The following is an 18540-nucleotide window of genomic DNA, read 5'->3' as shown; positions in this document are numbered from 1 at the left end:
CATACCCAAGTTTATCATACACATTATTGTGGTTATAAAGGTTCTCTGCATCAATATTTTATCAATAGATGTCTGATCTTTGGAACTTCAAAATCTGGGCCCTGGAGAACCCTTTTAATTGGAATCTTTAAATGGGTAGTCTTATTGGAAGCAACCCCTTTCAGATAGCATTACATGCTGACAATAGTAACCTAATGTAGGGGATATGTGTAGCATTACATCGCGACTATTCATAGAAAAGCATATATCGATTGGAGCTCCCCTTTTTTTCATGTCCATATGTACTAAAAGGGCATATGGACAAGAATTGTCTTCACGAGAAAGCCTCTTTAAGCCTTAACAATCAGATAATATTTGCAGTACAAGTTTATTCCAGCTGCTCATTGCTCTGGTAGCATCTGCTACGTGATCAAATTGATTGTATCGAATGGTAGACCCCTCCTCTATTATGTCATATACTCTTGGATTGTCTAGAAAGACTGAGATCGAAATAACCATCCCTATGCCATGACGATAGGTACTGTAGGCCGAATTACAGAGACAGATAGGCAATCTTTGGTAGGTGCATATTACATACCATATACTGTATGCACATGCTACACAATACCTTAAAGGGGCTCTATCAGTAAAATCATGCTGATAGAGCCCCACATATGCGTGAATAGCCTTTAAAAAGGCTATTCAGGCACCGCTAAAGTTATATTAAACTACCCGCCAGTTTTAAAATAATACCCTAAAAAAGAATGTGATAAACTTACCGAAGGTGCACCCAGATTCATGTCCCCCCATCTCTGCCCCCAGATTCATGTCCCTCCATCTCTGCCCCCAGATTCATGTCCCTCCATCTCTGCCCCCAGATTCATGTCCCCCATCTCTGTCCTCAGATTCATGTCCCCGCATCTCTGCCCCCAGATTCATGTCCCCACATCTCTGACCCCAGTGTCATGCCGTCCCCCCCCTTCATCTGCGCCCAGTTTCATGTTCCACCTCAATGTGTACATACATTAAACTCACCTTTTCCTCGCTCCCCCGCCGCTCTCTCCGCAGTCTCGCTAATACTGTTGTAGGCGCGATGTGACGTCATCACATCGCGCCTACACAGCCACTAGCCAGAGCGACGCGGAAAAGCAAGGAGCTGAGCTCTGACAGCTCCTTGCTTTAGTCGTGTATGTATTCAACTCAGATCTGTGTCCTCCGGACGCAGATCTGAGTTCAAATCGGGACATACCTCCCTCCAACCGGGACCGCGGGACACGTCACCGAAATCGTGAATGTCCCTCGGAAATCGGGACGGTTGGGAGGTATGCTTACATTATCTGCAAAGAGCATGGAATTCTGGCTAATCCCATCCACACATTGCAGAAAAAAAGGTTGCAGAAAATAACATGATACATTTTCAACATGTTTTTTTCTGCAGTGTTTTTGGCTGCTGCACGCTACGTGAGGCCTTATCCTAAAACCACAAGAATTTTGCATCAATACTTATGATCCGGCATCTTAATTTGCCTAAATAATTACCCTATTACATATTATACAACCAATGTAACATATTGTAAGGCTTTCACTATTCCTAAATCTGAATAGCTTACAACATGGAATTAAAATATAAGCGCATGTCTTGGACTGTGATCACAGCAAAAATAAACATGGCATGCCATTTGCACAATGAATTACTCCACCATTAAAAAACATTGAAACTACATTTCACTTTTTGCTATGGATATACGGGTCAAGAGACACCCACATTGCAAACCAGGTTTTTGGCAAAATTTTTGTTTTCTGCCCTAAAATCCATATAGCTTGTGGGAAAAGCAACGGTATAGTGACATAAAACTCTATTTTTAGGTAGGATGACCTATAGGTAGGTTTTTTAGCCGGAACTCAAGTGCAGGGTCTAAGTTTCCGGGGGAATGACTAAAATGAAACAAGCGCTCCGTTGCTATGGGGGTAAGCAGGAAGTGACGTCAGAATTTGTTGACAGCGGAGCCCGAAGGATGCCCTGTGAGCAGGAGGAGGAGGATCGGCTGTGAGGACGGCCCGGAACGGAGCAGGAAGGATCGAAGCCGAATATCTCCGGGCCCCGGGGGGTTTACAGCAGCCTCGGCGGGGGATCCTGCTCCGGCCCTCGCTGCTGAGGAGGACAGGACGCTGAGGAGCACTCGACGGGCGATTTAAAGGTGAGAAGATGTCTTGTGCCTGGTTGTAACGGCAGGGACTGTGGAGCTGCATAGCTCACCACCATATGGAGGCAGCACAGCCTGGTGTACTATAGAGAGGGTACAGAGCACCTGTCATGTCCTCTAAACCTTCTGGGATAGCAGAGTGACAACCAGTGTGGCCATCATCATAGGTCCCGCAGAGATTGCCACCCTACTTTCCCGGACTCCTGAACGTCCAGTCATCCTACAATTTGTTTATAGAGACATTTGTCATTATGTCAGTATGGAAAAGCTTTCCTTGTCACCCAGCTTTCCTTTTCTACTGATTGGCAAACTCACCTGCTTATGCTTTGATTTGTCTCCCAGTCTCATATCACTGTAGAGGTTGTTGAGTTTACCTTTCTGGGGTATTGAAAAGCTGGGTGACCACCACTATGGCCATAATAGGTTTCACAGATTTTGTCACGCAGCTTTCCCATTCTCCTGATTTTCTGGAGAACATTCCCCCATTCTCATATCACTGTATATCAAGACAGGTTTATTTTTAGGGAGTCTGGGAAAGCTGGATGACAACCTTAGTCGGAGCTCTTATAGTTCCTCCATGGTTGTCATTAAGCTTTCCCTGATTCCCGGGTGGTATATTTGCAGGGATGCATATCCCCCCCACTCTCATATCACTGCATAGGTTAATGGGGTTGCCCTGCAGAAGCCTGGGAAATCTGGGTAATGACCAATATTAGTACAATGTGACCTGACGCCCAGCTTTCACTGATTTCTGAGTGGTACATCTTCCAACATTTTTAGGAGTGCTTCTTTCACTCTCATATCAATGCATTAATAAGTGGGGGTGCCCTTCAGGAGACAGGGAAAGCTGGGTGACTATTCCTATCATTTATCTGCTTCTCGTAAGTAATATGGCTTTATCATAGCACCCACAGAGGTTGTCACCCAGATTTATTAGACTCCGGAGTAGAAAATGTGTCTAAATGTACGTGATATCAGAATAGTGGAGGCATAAGTAGATGGGTTCGACATTCAGGCTTTTGGGAAATCTGGGTGACTACGTGATTACAACCCCCACAGAAGTTGTCACCCAGGATCCTGGATTGTCAGACTGCCTAGATGTCCAGCGTCTTATATATGACACACTCTTACATTGCTGAAGTAGGTGGAGCATGGAAAGCTGGGTGGGAACATCTGTGGGACCTGTGATGACGACCATATAGGTTGTCACCCAGCTTTCCCAGAAGAGGAATCTTAACAAGCAGTGCTAGATAATTGAAGTTCTTCTCATTCTTGTGCTTCTGCCCAGTCTACATACTGGATACTTGCAGCATTGTGTAACCTATGGCTCAGCAGCTGTTGTGAAACTCCCAGCATGCCCTGACAGCTGCAGACTATGCTGGGAGTTGTAGTTCTACAACAGCTGGTGAACTACAAGTTGCAGCACAATTCTATTTTCTTAATGGGGTATTCGGTCCTAACAGTGTATTTTATATTGATGACCTATCCACAGTATCTATTTGTTGGGGGTCTGACATCCGGACCTCGCACAGATCAGCTGTTGCAGCAGCCTCCGGGTGCCCGAGGCTACTAGTGTACAAGGAACGCTCCTATTCAAGTAATAGTCATAGAGCTGCAGTACCTGACACCACCACATTGCAGTGGAAGGGCTGTAGTTCTGAACCTATTACTTGACTGGGAGAAGAGTTGATCCATGTGTGACCCCTATTGATCAGACATAATATGAAAACTGCTGTTGGGGGCCAGAAACCTCCTTTAACCCCACCCCCATAAGTTTATATTTGGCAGCTCCCTAGGGGATTGCCATGTAAGCGATTCTCCTGTGTAGCATGATCCTTTACATTTCACTTTCTGTATCATTATTAAAATCTCACTGCAATCTCTTAAAACTCCCCAAGTTCCTTCGTTTCTGTGCGTTGCGTAATTTCCCTCCACCATGTAAACAGTTATGCTGACAACTTCTGTCTCACGGGAGTCTGGCAATAAAGGACTGAAGATATTACGCCCCTGGTCTTGGGATAGGTCATCAATATCCTATTGATGGGGTCTCTTCACTGAATGCCAAGCCCAGAGCCATACATTGTATAGTGGCTGTGCTTAATATGGCAGCTCAGCCCCATTCAGTTGAATCGGACAGAGCTGCTGCTGTACCATGTGATCGGTGATCGTGACCTATCCCTTCTTTCTGGGACGTACGAGCATTGTAGCTTTATTCTTAGTCTGTGGAACTGATGGAGATATTAGAGTGCTCCAGTCACATAGGGGACACAGGACCCCCATTCTAGTGATTGGGGAGGGGGAGGAATATCATAGAGTTATCCTGTAGCAATAGAGGCGCTGTTCACACCAGTTTGTATTTGGCCTGATTATAGGCTATCTTGATGATGCCTGCCATCTTTGTTAGCATACCTTGCCATACATGTCACCTCTGTGGCACTGTTGCCTACTTATAATGCCGCTGCCTAATGACCTGCCGCTTCCCTGTTGAGGCTTAGATAGTACCTCTGTGTATCCATCAGTCATGGAGCCCATTATACAATTGCTTTGGTGCGGAGTGTCTGACCTGGAGTTGAGTTCACATTGCTCACATAGTGAAGAGCGGGATCATATTGTACCAGTGACTCAGTGAAGAAATAATAGCGGCAGAGTACGAGCGCCCTAACACCTGCCGGCTGCGAACGCTTCCCTGTTACTGTCACTGACTAATGACTATTGATGTGTACTTACATTATGTGGCCAGTATTGTCATGGGGATGGAGACGTCCCTGCACCAATTTATTGTGGTGCCCGTGGATTTTATATCTTATTGGACTACCATAGATCAGTTCCAGTGAGGCACTACAGGTCACAGCATGCCCTATGCATCCAATCTTCTGGTTACTGGGAATACTGGGCATTCCTGCTGTGTAGTATTTAGGTCAGTCAGCGCAAACTCAAGTGTAATCCTGTAATCCTTGAAGGGGTCTCCTCTTTTTTTTTTTTTTTTTTTGCAGTGGACCCCTACCCAATAATATATTTTTGGCCTATCCAATAGTAAGTAGATAGGAAAGCTCTTAAAGGGATTTTCTGGGACTTACATATTGATGACCTATCCTTGGGATTAGTCATCGATAGTTGATCACTGGGGGTCCGGGACCCCCACAAGATCAGCAGTTTGAAGAGGCTGCAGGGCTCACCATGTTCCCGGCCTCTTCCCTGTACTGATAACGTTATGTTCATCGGTCACATGGTACGGCAGCAGCTCTCTCTGATTCAAGTGAATGGGGCTATCCCAGGCGTTGAACCCTCCTCCCCCCTTTTTCCCCTAACACCCCACCTAAGGCTAGACCATCAATATATGTCCCAGAAAACCCTTTAACCCTTTTTCTACAGTCAAAAGCAAAATGAAGCGGTAGTATGCATGTGTAAGCCCCACCCTATTAACTTGTATGGGATGTAAGGAGATGCCTTGGTGACCATACATGTACTACCACAACACTCACACCAGGGACTTGGGGACCCCGGCGATCAGACACCTCTGGATAGGGGATCAGAATGGAATACTCCATCACTTAGTTAGATGTGTACGTTGGATGTGTATGTCATTGCTACTCATGACTTCTCATTATCTGATACCCACAGATCTGCACCTCAATGTTACAGAAGAGTTAACCTTGGAGGAGGGCATCCATCTTCCTGGTGCCCGTTCTTTACCAAAATCTTTCCTTTACAACAACACAGCAAGATGGCAACGGATAGCCCAGAATCTCTTATGACCATCTGCACTGACTTTTGCCTCCGGAACTTAAAGGGGACCCTCTGCTACCTCCTAGACAATGAAATCCTCCGTCTACATCCAGATATCTTCCTGCCCAGCGAAATCTGTGACCGACTAGTAAATGAGTAAGTGACTACAAGGGATGTATGGGTTGTGACTATGCTGTCCCAATTGACAGGACTGGGGATCTGAAACCCAGTACCCCACAGATCAGCTGTTTGACGATACTGCTGCATTCAAGTGAGCGCTGCGGCTGCTTCACAAAAATCAAGCTGTTATTCCAGCTAAGTCCTATTTACTTGAATGGGACTGACCTGTGAACGTGACATCACTCAGGGAGCGCCGCTATTGTTTCAAACAAATGATCAGGGGGTGTTCTGGGTGTCGCACCCCACTGATCATCAGTTGATCACCTAAACTCAAAGAACCTCTTTAACCCTTTATTACCAATCTCTTTTCTTTCATCAGGTACATAGAGCTGGTGAACGCAGACAGCAGTTTTGAGCCCCATGAGAGTTTCTTCACTTTGTTCTCTGAGCCGCAGAGCACACGGCTCACGCGCCTGCACTTAAGGGAGGACATCGTGCAGGACCAAGATCTGGAAGCGATCGCTAAACAAGTAAGCCTAGTTCTATCTGTGTCTTTCTCATGTCTTGCAAATCAGCAGGTGACAAAGGTTGATCTTATCTGCAGTCTATTAGCATTTACTTCATTCCCTTGGATGAGACACAGGACATGGCTTCCAACACACTGCAATGTGATCTGTTAGCAAACAGATTGGTTTACATTATGCTTGTGAGGGGGATCACTTGATCTGGGTGTAATCTGTGCGCTTGATATTGGAGAACTCGCATTGGTTTTGCTTGTAGGTTTGCATATTAAAGACAGTGTCATCGTGAGCTGTAACTTTAGGTTAGTGAGGTTGCAGACGCTGGTATTTTGTTTCCGCGCTCTCCCGTTGACTTCAGTGAAGAGTAACTGAGCATACACTATTACTTCTTGCCTAGAGAGAATACCCCTGTTGTTGGGATCAAGAAAAATAGATGATCAGAAAATGAACAAGTGTTTATGCTAAATATTTTTAGAGCATGCTCACAACACTCTTTTTGTAACTGATTTCCTGGTTAGGTCTGGTTCACATCTGCATTCGGTATTCCATTCAGGGAGTCTGCTTGGGGACCCCCGAATGGAATGGGGTCCATGTGGTTTCCATGTGGAATGGAATGTGCTCCATGCTTTGAGTGTTGGCAAGCGTGCTCTGTGGCCAAAAACACGCTTTGAGTCTGAATGGTAAGCCAATCTGTAAGGCTGGTCATACACATTAGATAACTGTCAACAGCTGTCTCTCCTGACCCCTTCATATACATGTACCTTTGGCTGGGTGTGCATGGATGTGATCTAAATGGGGAACAAGCTTCTGCCAGACATGTCAGGGTACGCAATAAGTAACTAATTAGTGGGGTTCAATGGGAACCTCTGGTGAAAAAGGGTCCTCAAGTGCCCCTAGTGTTGCACATGCTCAGCCACCACTACATTCATTTCTATGGGACTTCCAGGACTATTATATTCAGCAATCCCATAGGAGTAGTTGTAACAGTGGCTGAGCATGTGTACTACTGCTCTTATGCTTATAGGGTACCCCTGTCCCAGCTGGTGGACCCTCAGTAATAGGATAGGCGTGTGGATAGGCCTAAGTGCCTACAATGAGAATATCCCTTTAAACTGATATACCATAAATGTCATAGATGGCTATTGACAGAATGTCCCTTTAGAGTACTTATAGTGCTTCTTCTTCTTCATAGGACCTGGTTGAACTGTACCTTACTAACTGTGAGAGGTTGACAGCCAAGAGCCTACAGACCCTAGCCAATTTCAAGTCAACCCTAGTGTCCCTGAGCCTCTTTGGCTGCAGTAATATCTTCTTTGAAGAGGAGCACCTGGGTCGCTATGATGACACTGACTGTCTGGTAAACCCCACCCGTCAGATCCTCTCCCGGGACTTCACCTTTCAAGGTTTCCAACATCTACGCTTTCTAAATCTAGGCTGTATTACCAAAGGGGTGGATGTAGAGATGATGCTGCGCCCCCTGATGTATCTCAAAGCACTAAATCTATCAGGAATTCAGATGAATGATATCAGCTTTCTGACTCAATGGAAAGACACGTTGGTGTCTCTAGTCTTGTACAACATGGATCTATCTGAGGATCATATCAGAGTCATTGTACAGCTGCAGAAACTCAGGTAAGTGTCCAGGTTGGATCCAGTTCAGATCAAATCTTATTATTACAGTAAAAATAACAACCTGCTGTTTACCCCAGAAACAGTGCCCCTCTGTCCATGGACTGTGCCTGGCATTGAAACTCCTTCCATTCACAGAAGATATTCTTATCTGGAAGTTTCTGCTCTCATTACCTAGTGCTGTGTTAATGTATAAGAGAAGTTGCAGACAAGTGATGCCTACATCATCTACAGGGAGTTCCAGGGCTACAGTAGCCATATATACTGCCATGATTTATAGGGATAGACAGAGGCCAGTATTATCTGTGACTACATCATTTATACAGAGGCAGTATGGCAGTTCTATCTGCACCAACCTAATGTACAGAGAGACTATACAGTCTTTGCTTTGAAGATTAAATAAGTTAAATGGGTTTTCTTGGGATTATATTATCACTTACTTTAATACATGCAGGCGTTCCTGGCTGGTTCTGACCCTGGTTCACATAAGTACTAGCTCCCAGTCCCCGGAGTCACTCTGTCTCCTTCTTCTTCTCCCTTATACAGGTTACCAGTATTATGGAAGCTGGCTGAATACATCAATATAATAGTAAAGCCAGCCCCAACAATGCAGGTAACTAGCGGTGGACGAGAGAGCGGAGGTGGGGCGACTTGTTCTGGGGGCTGATTCTGATTACGTGCCCCTGGGACATAATATTCCAAGTTGTAAATCCTGATTCAGCATTACTGTTATAATGGAGTGTATTAGCCATCCATTGGCATGTAATTCACATGGCTATGTCTTCTCTTAGGCACCTGGATATTTCCCGTGATAGACTTTCAAGTTACTACAAGTTCAAACTCACCCGCAAGGTGCTAAGCCTATTTGTGCAAAACCTGGAAGACCTGGTCTCTTTGGACATCTCTGGTCATATGATGCTGGAGAACTGCGCCATGTCCAAGATGGATGATGAGCTGGGTCCTCCCAGGTAAGATATAAGCAGACCAGCCTTCAAGAGATCTGCTAATGTAAGTAACATACCAGTCTGCTATCAGATTGTTAACAGTCTCTCTTGTCTCCATGCAGCTCTGACCCCAGTAAAAGCAGTATCATTCCCTTCCGATCTCTCAAGAGGCCACTACAGTTTCTGGGTCTTTTTGAAACGTCTCTCTGCCGCCTGACGCACATCCCAGCTTACAAGGTAAGGTCTGCTCATGCTGTTATAGGACCTGTCTCACTACAACCCCTTTTTAGAAGTTCGCAGGCCCTATTGATCAGCTAATCGATAGGAAATTGTGTCCAGCCATACATTTCCCCTGTAGTGGCCTCTGCAGGGGAATGTTGGTATTACATGACCCTCATTCTATAGCACAAAGTGGTACTCCTCAACTTTTAGTAAAGGACCAAGGAAAGTCTGCCATCAGTTGAGTGCCCAAGCTGAACTGTAGCTGAATGTGTCCAGTATTTACATGTGTTTCGACATGTATTTCTACCCTGCTAACGTCGTCCTTGCCCCCTCTGACTCCACCCAATCATTGTGTCCCTGTATAGTAACAGTCCTCTTCTCTGTGATAAAGCTTCCTTTATGCCCCTGTGCAGTATAATCCCACCTTAGTCTCCGCATAATGTAATGCTACCTTAGTTCCTACACACATTGTATGGATTTGTTCCCAATAAAGCTTTAAAGGGGTTTACTGGGCATTTTGGTTTGGTTTGTGCATCACAGGCCATGTGACCCAGGATTGTGACATCATATGACCTGTGAAGCGGCTGCTGTCTCTTCAAACAGCTTATCGTTGTGGGGCATGGGTGTCCCCTGCTGATCTCCAGTTCATCATCTATTTTAAGGATAGGTCATCAGTTGATATGCCTGGAAACATGCCCCTTTAACATAGGACATTACAAATGTAGCTATTTATAGGATCCATACTGCATGTCTGGATGTTAATCAGAAAAGTTGGTTTATATTTTCTATACCTTGTAGTCCTGGTGGGAATTATATTCTTGGGACATTCTCTTTCTGAGGTCTAGGTAGAGCTATACCAGAGAGGACACCAATGGGGTCTGGCATTGAGGTGGGTTCACTTACAGTGGAAGGATAACAGATGGAGCTCAATTTATGACCAGGGGCTTCCATAAGGGGATTTTGGGATAAAAAACATTGAGATCACTCCTGTCTTCCTGTAGACTGCAAAGCAGACAGTGGGAAGGAGAATCATATACATAATGATATGGATATTTCTATGACCCTGGGATTGAGCCACCAAGGCAGATGGGATATTTGGGCTGCCCAGTAACCCCATCTTCCTCCCAGTCTACATAAGAATTGCGTTGCTATAAGCAGCTTTAATATGCGTTGCATGGCTTCTTTTGGCTTTCGACGTAATATGATCTCTTACAGGTCAGTGGGGACAAGAACGAAGAGCAAGTGCTGAATGCCATTGAAGCATACACAGAGCATCGTCCTGAGATCACCTCCCGTGCCATAAATCTTCTCTTTGACATTGCCCGTATCGAGAGGTGCAACCAACACTTGCGAGCCCTGCAGGTACCCATTGCACACGTACATGCTATGAACACTATACCCTATGTCTGTGACCATGGTCTTTGAGAAGAGAATGACGTGAGAAGTTTTTATCTTCCATAGTTGGTGATCGCAGCTCTGAAGTGTCATAAGTATGATAAAACCATCCAGGTAACCGGCAGCGCAGCCCTCTTCTACCTGACTAATGCAGAATATCGCAGCGAGCAGAGTGTCCGGCTCAGGCGGCAGGTGATCCAGGTGGTGCTGAATGGCATGGAGTCCTACCAGGAAGTCACAGTAAGTCAGCATTTGCGGCATATTTTACATATAGTTCCCCAGGGTGTTAAAGGGATTTTCCTGACCTTTATGTAAGGTATAAGCATCCCCTTTAATGTGTCACACATACCAGTGCTCGGTATTCAGTTCAGCGTTACCCACCCTTATGCTATGTCTTTTTATATCATGTATTGGTGTGTTGTTTGTTTGTCACATAGAATGTGTACAGGGGACATAAAGTACATCAAAACTATGAAAAAATGTGGCTCAACTTGTCTGTAATGTTCCAGTCTATGTAAAAACTTTGTCTTCCTGCTCTACCTATATTACCAACACTTGTTAACGCTCGGGGATTTCATTTTTTTTTTTGCATATGAAAATTGTAGCAAATATTGCAATGTGTGAACACTGCCTAAGCTGATGTGTATTGTACATTTACTTGGCCACTGACCCCCACCCCTATTAATTCTAATGGTCTGGCTTTCTCCAGGTGCAGAGAAACTGCTGTCTCACGCTGTGTAATTTTGGCATCCCCGAGGAGCTTGAGTTCCAGTATCAGCGAGTCAATGAACTGCTGCTGAATATTCTCATCCCAACTCGGCAAGACGAGTCCATCCAGCGGATCGCAGTTCACCTCTGCAATGCCCTCGTCTGTCAGGTGGATAATGACCACAAGGAGGCGGTGGGCAAGATGGGCTTTGTCATGGTATGTGTTAAACGTTTAAAGAGGAACTCTTATTTTCCAGTATCATTTGGTTCATGCATTAACCCTTCTGCCTTTCTCTTTGTAGACTATGCTTAAGCTGATACAGAAGAAGCTGCAGGACAGGACAGTAAGTCATGTGGTGTCTGCCTTTGCCTGTGTTTTTGGTTTCTTCGAATAACCCCCTCCCCCCCCACACACACACTCCAAAAAAAAAATAAAAAAAATTGCAAAATGAAACGTATACAGTTGATATTCCGATGCTGCACTATAGCTATTGGATGATGTGTTTGGAAACAGTGCAGCTCTTATCCATGGGCTATGTCCGGTATTAAAGCTTGGCCCCAATTTTTAAAATGAGGGTAACCTGCAGTACCAGACACAGGCCACGGACAAGAGAGGCGCTGGTTCTTAAAATAAGACCCTTTTTAGTTAAAGTGGATATGCTGGTAAATGAAACTTTATAGATAGATATAGATATATATGTGTGTCAGCCCCGGTTATCCCATGCACAGCTGGAGGAGACTGGAAGTGCTTCATCTGCTGCTGCTCCTCCGACTCTGCTGTACTACTGCTGCTTGTGTATAGGGTTGAGAGGGCTCGGTCTTGAGAAAGTTACAGGGGAGACCAAGGACAGAGACTTCCGGCTGCACTCTGCAGACCTCCATATATATTCGTAAGTGAGCTTCTCCAGCTACAAAACCCCTTTCACTCGGAAATTCCTTTAAGTTGATATGCTCCCCACTCCTTGTAAGAGTTAAAGGGATAGTGTTATCTTATAAAGGGATGGCATATCCCTAGGAAATGCCTGCACTTTATAATCAGTGGGGGCCAACCTCTAGGACCCTCACAGATTCTTCTTATAAAGGGGCTTTAGTGTTGATACTGCACAGTGCCCTCTAAACTAGCAGATGCTGCCATCAGAAGGAAAACGATAAAGATACCGACGGCAGAGTACCTGGTGGTTCTAGGAGGCTGGGCGAATCATAGTGATATGCCACCACTGCCAAAGACCCTACTATATATACCCCTTTTAAAAATCATGGCACCATTCTGTTATTAGAGTAATGGGTTAATTCCCTTTTCCTTGGTCTGCAGTGTGACCAGGTGATGGAGTTTTCCTGGAGTGCCCTCTGGAACATCACAGACGAGACTCCAGACAATTGCGAGATGTTCCTCAACTATGGCGGTATGAAGCTGTTTCTCGACTGCTTACGGGTAAGCATACTTGTGGGTCACTCTTCCTCAGTCACCCTCTCTATTGGGCTGAGATAAAACTACCTTGTGACCCTTTTGCCTTCCGCAGGAATTTCCTGAAAAGCAAGAACTGCATCGTAATATGCTAGGACTTCTGGGAAACGTGGCGGAGGTCCGTGAGCTCCGCCCACAGCTGATGACATCACAGTTTATTACAGTTTTCAGGTACTCGGCTTTGCCTTGGAGTCTTTGTTGTTTGTGTTGTGTTTTACGCTAACCTGTCCTTTTTTTATGTTAGCAATCTCCTGGAAAGCAAAGCTGATGGGATAGAGGTTTCGTACAACGCCTGTGGGGTGCTGTCACACATCATGTTCGATGGTCCTGATGCTTGGTTCATTGCAGAGCCCACACGTCAAGAAGTGGAAGAACGCATGTGGAGAGCCATTCAGAGCTGGGATATAAGCTCCAGAAGAAACATTAACTACCGGTCAGAGATACAGCTAATATATGCATAGTGTACCCTATAGAGTCACCCTTCTCTTCTTCCCTGCTTCTGTCTGTGATCTAAGCTCTAGTGCCATCTGTTGTCTGGTCATATAAAAAGCTCTAAATCCCCTGCATAGACAAAGGACAGGATAGGTGATAAATGTTGGATCACTGGTGGTCCTGCTGTCCATCACATGCAACTGCTGCAAGTATATGGGACAGGCAAAGCTATCCTGGTCAGTCCCGTAGACTCCAAATGGAGCGGCAACAAACGTGTGACCACTATTCCATCCCTGATACCAGGACATGTGTTATGGAGTATGACTTTGGCTTCACAGATCAGTGATGTCACGGTCATTTGTCATGTGACCTGTTTGCAGGTCAGTCCTACTCAAGTGAATGAGGCTGAGCTGCAATACCAAGCACAGCCACTATACAACATATGGCGCTGTGCTTCATATTCAGTGAACAAGCTGCAGAGCCCAACTGAAAGCTGTGGCATCTGTGATGGGGTGATCTGTGAGGCCCCCGAGTGTTACAGCCCAACCAATCTGATCTCAGTATTACAATCCCATAAAGGACACACAGAGTTTCAGTTCTTGCTTTTTTGTTTTTAACTCCCAGCCCTCCAAAAGCAAGAATTTTTATTTTTCCATCTTCGGAGTCACATGAGGGCTTATTTTTTGCAGGAAAAATTGTACTTTATAATGGCTACATATAATACACTGTACAATGTACTGTAAAGCCAGAAAATAATCAGAATGGGATGGAATTGCGAAAAACCCACAAGTGTGCCATTTATTTTTAGGTTTTATTATTAAATGACATTATATTTATTCTGTATTTCAGTGAGTGAAACTATGAAAGGCTTCCCTTTTTTTCTTTTCTTATTTTTTTTTTAGCGGGGCAATATATTTTTACCTTTTGGGGAATGTATGATGTTTTTTTTTTTTTCACCATCCATTATTTTGAGAGGCAAAGAGGAAAGAGGGTGGTTTACAATTTTTAGATTTTTAATTTTTTCATGTTTTTAAAACCTTTTTTTCTTCATTGCTTTGCTTATAGTGCAGGTTTCTTATATAATAAGGCCCTGATTTTTTTTTTCCCCACTTGGCTTCTTATCTGATGACTGTGTCTGCCCTTTTCATACGAAGTGCACATATATATATATATATATATATATATATATATATATATATATAGATATATTAGAGATGAGCGAACACTATTCGAAATGGCAGTTTCGAATGGCACGCACCCATAGGAATGAATGGAAGCGGCCGGCACGCAGACTTTACTGGCCACTTAACCCCCTGCGTGCCAGCTGCATCCATTCATTCCTATGGGTGCATGCTATTTGATACTGGAGTTTCAAATAGTGTTCACTCATCTCTAATATATATATATATATATATATATATATATATATACATATATATATATATATATATATATATATATATATATACATATATATATATATATATATACATACACACAAGATCCTCAGTGAAGTGTTAGTAATGATTCCTAATGTCCTTGTGTGTTTCTTTCCAGGTCATTTGAGCCAATTCTCCGGCTTTTGCCCCAGAGCGTTTCTCCTGTAAGCCAGCACTGGGCGACCTGGGCCCTGTACAACCTTGTATCTGTATATTGTGAGTATCGCATCCCTCTCCTCATGTGTGAGCCAACATGTTTGGCCTACATCCTATAAAATATAATATATAGTTCCGTTTTTATGTTCTTGCCCATCCCTTGACTGAACGCTCATTTATATTTATGTTTTTTCCTTCTTTCCTTTTAATCTAGCTGACAAGTACTGCCCCCTATTGATCAAAGAAGGAGGACTCCCTCTGCTCATAGATGTGCTCAAAATGACCACTACGCGCCAAGAAACCAAGGATATGGCAAGGTATTGTACCCTGCACCTTCACTACCCTGCAATTGTGGACGCAGGCAAAATGCAATGAATTAAAAGCGGGTTTACCCACCAAACATTGCAGATTGTGGGCAAGTGTCTGACTGCTGGGATCACCACTCAGGAGAACAGGGGTCCCAGAGTCCTCTGTGTCATTGTTGTGGTACTGAACGTGTGACTACAGCTTCATTCCCGTCTATGGGGCTGGATCTCCATCAGTTCAGCAGACGTGAGTGCACTAGTACTCCATTCTTCTGATGGGGGTCCCAGAAATCAATCTATCTCAAATCTATCTATATTATGATTGATCTATCACTATCTAATGTTCTGTCTATGTACTCTGTATTTTTCTTCCAGAAAAGTGATTGATCATTGCAGTAGTTATAATGAAGAGAGCATGGACACCTTACTATAAAGCAGCTCCTTCTCCACAGAGAACACTTTTATCCAGCTCTAACACAAGGGGGAGCCACGTGTGCACCCAGTACCACCAGGCACCAGAATGAACCTACTTTGCACAGAAACTATTGTTATTGGTGTTTTCTTTTTATCATTATGGGTGTGGTTCCTAGAGAAAGCTCCAGCGGTAACTGAGTAAGCAAAACTATTAACCCACTGGTAACCCAACACTTGGTGTAAACTCCTATGAAAGCCCCCGGGCAGGGGACATGGTCAGACCATGACGACAGCTCGTCACACCTTTCTGACGGATGCAACAACACACCTTGAATCTAAATGATGGATCAGCCCCATGGACTTCCAGCTGTACCTAGCCTTGCCCATGGGCACTTAAAGCTTGGCAAGTATAAAGCCCACCCTGCTAGTCTGAGTGTCACATGTAAGTAAAAACAACTAATCACACTACAGAACCCCATCGTGTTGAGAATGTAATAGGCTGACTGCAACCCAAGTACGGAGAAAAAAAAAAACTTACTCTCTAGTGCCACCTATAGGTTTCTATTCAAGAAGAATCAATACCTTCTGAGAGGCAATACTTACATCCAACTTCATGGCATGGACTGTCCTCACTTCTGAGTGGTGACACTTTGTGAAAGCGGAGAGGAGGTCGCCCGGTTCTGGGCTCGAGCGCTCTATAAGAAGCCTGAAGAGAAGCGATATATAAAAGAGCAGAATCCGTACAAAGCCACTGCCTATGATTCCTCCATAGAGCACCATGTGCTGGATTCCAAATAGCCCAAGCCAAATTTAGCATATCCTTGAGGTTACCGCTCACTGTTGTCTCTTCTGTACTTTTGCTGTTTTCCATAGTTACGGAATTGCCATGTGACCGCGTCATAATCACGTGCTTGATATTCTGATAGATGCCCACAGTGACCTGTCCTATATGGGATTATGGTACAGCAAGGGTGTGTTCTCATGGCGGCAAACTGGGTCTACAAAAAAGATGTGCACTAGCACATCTGGGCTGGAAAATCTGATTCATATATTGCCAGCTTTCCCATCCGAAACCAAGTCTGGAGGCCAAGGTTCTGCATCTTAGTGATCTGTTATGCTTCATTATCCCACCACCACCACCATGAATCTGCTGTCCCACAATTTATGTAGTAAGTGACATACATTGGCTTCTTATCTGATGACTGTGTCTACCCTTTTCATATATATATATATATATATATATATATATATATATTAGAAATGAGCGAATAGCATGCACTCATAGGAATGAATGGAGAGCTGCGAGGATCCAGTGGGTCCCCATCTCCTGGAAATCTGGCCAATGTATGAACCGGATTTGCCAGCCCAGATTTGCCCATGTGCATGAGGTCTTAAAGGAATTGTCCAGATTTTTTTTTTACTTCTTCCAGAATTAACAGCACTCATGTGGCTGCATCTGGTATTGCAGTCACTTGAGATGCAATGACTGACAAAGCCAATGGACAAGACTGGCTTTTTTGGGGGGGAAGAAGAAAAAAATTCCTGGACAACCCTTTTAAAGCCCTAATGCCAGTCAGAACCTGAGAATGTATAGTGTAATAATATAGGAAGCTGAGATCTACCGTGCTGTATGCAGCATCTTTGCACTAAGGCTGTTAAGATTAAGTCTACTGTTGTCTTCCTGGCCAAATCAGCAAAGGATATTCCCGAATTCAGCTGCGTCAAAAACTGCCTAAGGGTGCATGCACACTACGTAACGCCGGGCGTGTATGAGAGCCGTACACGCCGGCGTTACAGCAGGGCTGCCGAACACTTCCCATTCACTTCAATGGGAGCGCTCGTAAACGCCGCTGTTACGAGCGCTCCCATTGAAGTGAATGGGAAGTGTTCGGCAGTCTGCCGTAATGCCGGCGTGTACGGCTCTCATACACGCCCGGCGTTACGTAGTGTGCATGCACCCTAACACGGGCTGGAATTCTTACTGTCCTGGCTACTACGAGGTATGCCATTGCATGTCAGGTAGAGATGATTTTCTGTCTCAGATCCATGAGAGAATCTACCAGCGTTACTTGTGGATCTGTCTCAGACTTTGACATAGATTTTTCCACATTCTGTAGCATACCCACCCAGTGTGGACGTGCCCTTCAAGTTGTTTTTGATTGTCTATAGATAGGATAAGCCATCAGTGTGTTAACTGACCCGAGAGGTCTCCACAATCGACAGTAAGAGGGGGGCAGTTGTGCTTTTTGTATGACTGTCCCTTCATACGTTCATTGACGGGGGTCCCAGGATATGTTATCAATGTCCACTTTTAAAGGGGTTATCCAGGATTATGATATTGTGATTCACTTCCTCTTCTCAGTACATTGATGGTCATGCCACAGCTCTGTCCTATTGAAGGAATGAGGATGAGCTGCAGTACTAAGCTCAGCCGCTATACAATGTGTGGCACTGTGCTTAGTAAGTAGTGAAGAGGCTGCAGCGACCAATATCATAGTCCTGGACAACCCCTTTTAAATTGCACTGCTATGGATAAGAAATGAACAGTGACACCTCCCTCCCCCCAAGGTCTCTCTGAGATTATTGCAACAGCTCCTCATATCTCAGCTTCCTGGACATATTGCTTGGCATACGGAAATTGTGAGATGTTATGTAATTGCACTAAAATCAGAATTTTCATAGATTTTTTTGTAATAATAAGGATCCAAGGTTTCAGTGCCAAACCAGCCTTGGTCTTACATCATATCTTCTGTATGAATCATTCTTGTGGGTCTTAAGGTATACAGTCCCTTTAATATATACATTATGACAGCTCTTGTGTATATAAATGTAACTTTTAGTTGGCCGTACAACTTAGAGCTGTGTCAGCCGAACCTGCGAC

The 18540-nt window shown here is 44.4% G+C and overlaps 1 protein-coding gene across 2 annotated transcripts; it reads left to right on the top strand.

Moving 5' to 3' along the window:
- The first annotated feature begins 1987 nt into the window (after positions 1–1987).
- Positions 1988–17461, top strand: ZER1 (zyg-11 related cell cycle regulator). 2 transcript variants are annotated; one of them, XR_012711851.1, is made up of 17 exons: positions 1988–2177; positions 5805–6065; positions 6409–6559; positions 7743–8182; positions 8971–9147; positions 9246–9360; positions 10561–10707; positions 10807–10980; positions 11450–11665; positions 11751–11792; positions 12761–12880; positions 12969–13084; positions 13158–13346; positions 14903–15000; positions 15155–15257; positions 15621–16298; positions 16329–17461. XR_012711851.1 is itself a non-coding variant. In XM_075260125.1 (16 exons), the coding sequence occupies exons 2-16, from the start codon at positions 5908–5910 to the stop codon at positions 15676–15678; spliced, it is 2304 nt and encodes a 767-aa protein (XP_075116226.1). In that variant the 5' UTR covers positions 1988–2177; positions 5805–5907; the 3' UTR covers positions 15679–17461. The 2 variants fall into 2 exon arrangements, 1 of the variants encoding a protein (XP_075116226.1); XM_075260125.1 differs by having other exon boundaries at positions 15621–17461.
- The last annotated feature ends 1079 nt before the right edge of the window (positions 17462–18540 follow it).

The sequence above is a fragment of the Leptodactylus fuscus genome, chromosome 11, assembly GCF_031893055.1.
Source record: "Leptodactylus fuscus isolate aLepFus1 chromosome 11, aLepFus1.hap2, whole genome shotgun sequence".
Classification (NCBI taxonomy): domain Eukaryota; kingdom Metazoa; phylum Chordata; class Amphibia; order Anura; family Leptodactylidae; genus Leptodactylus; species Leptodactylus fuscus.
This window is presented reverse-complemented; position numbering and strand designations above follow the sequence as displayed.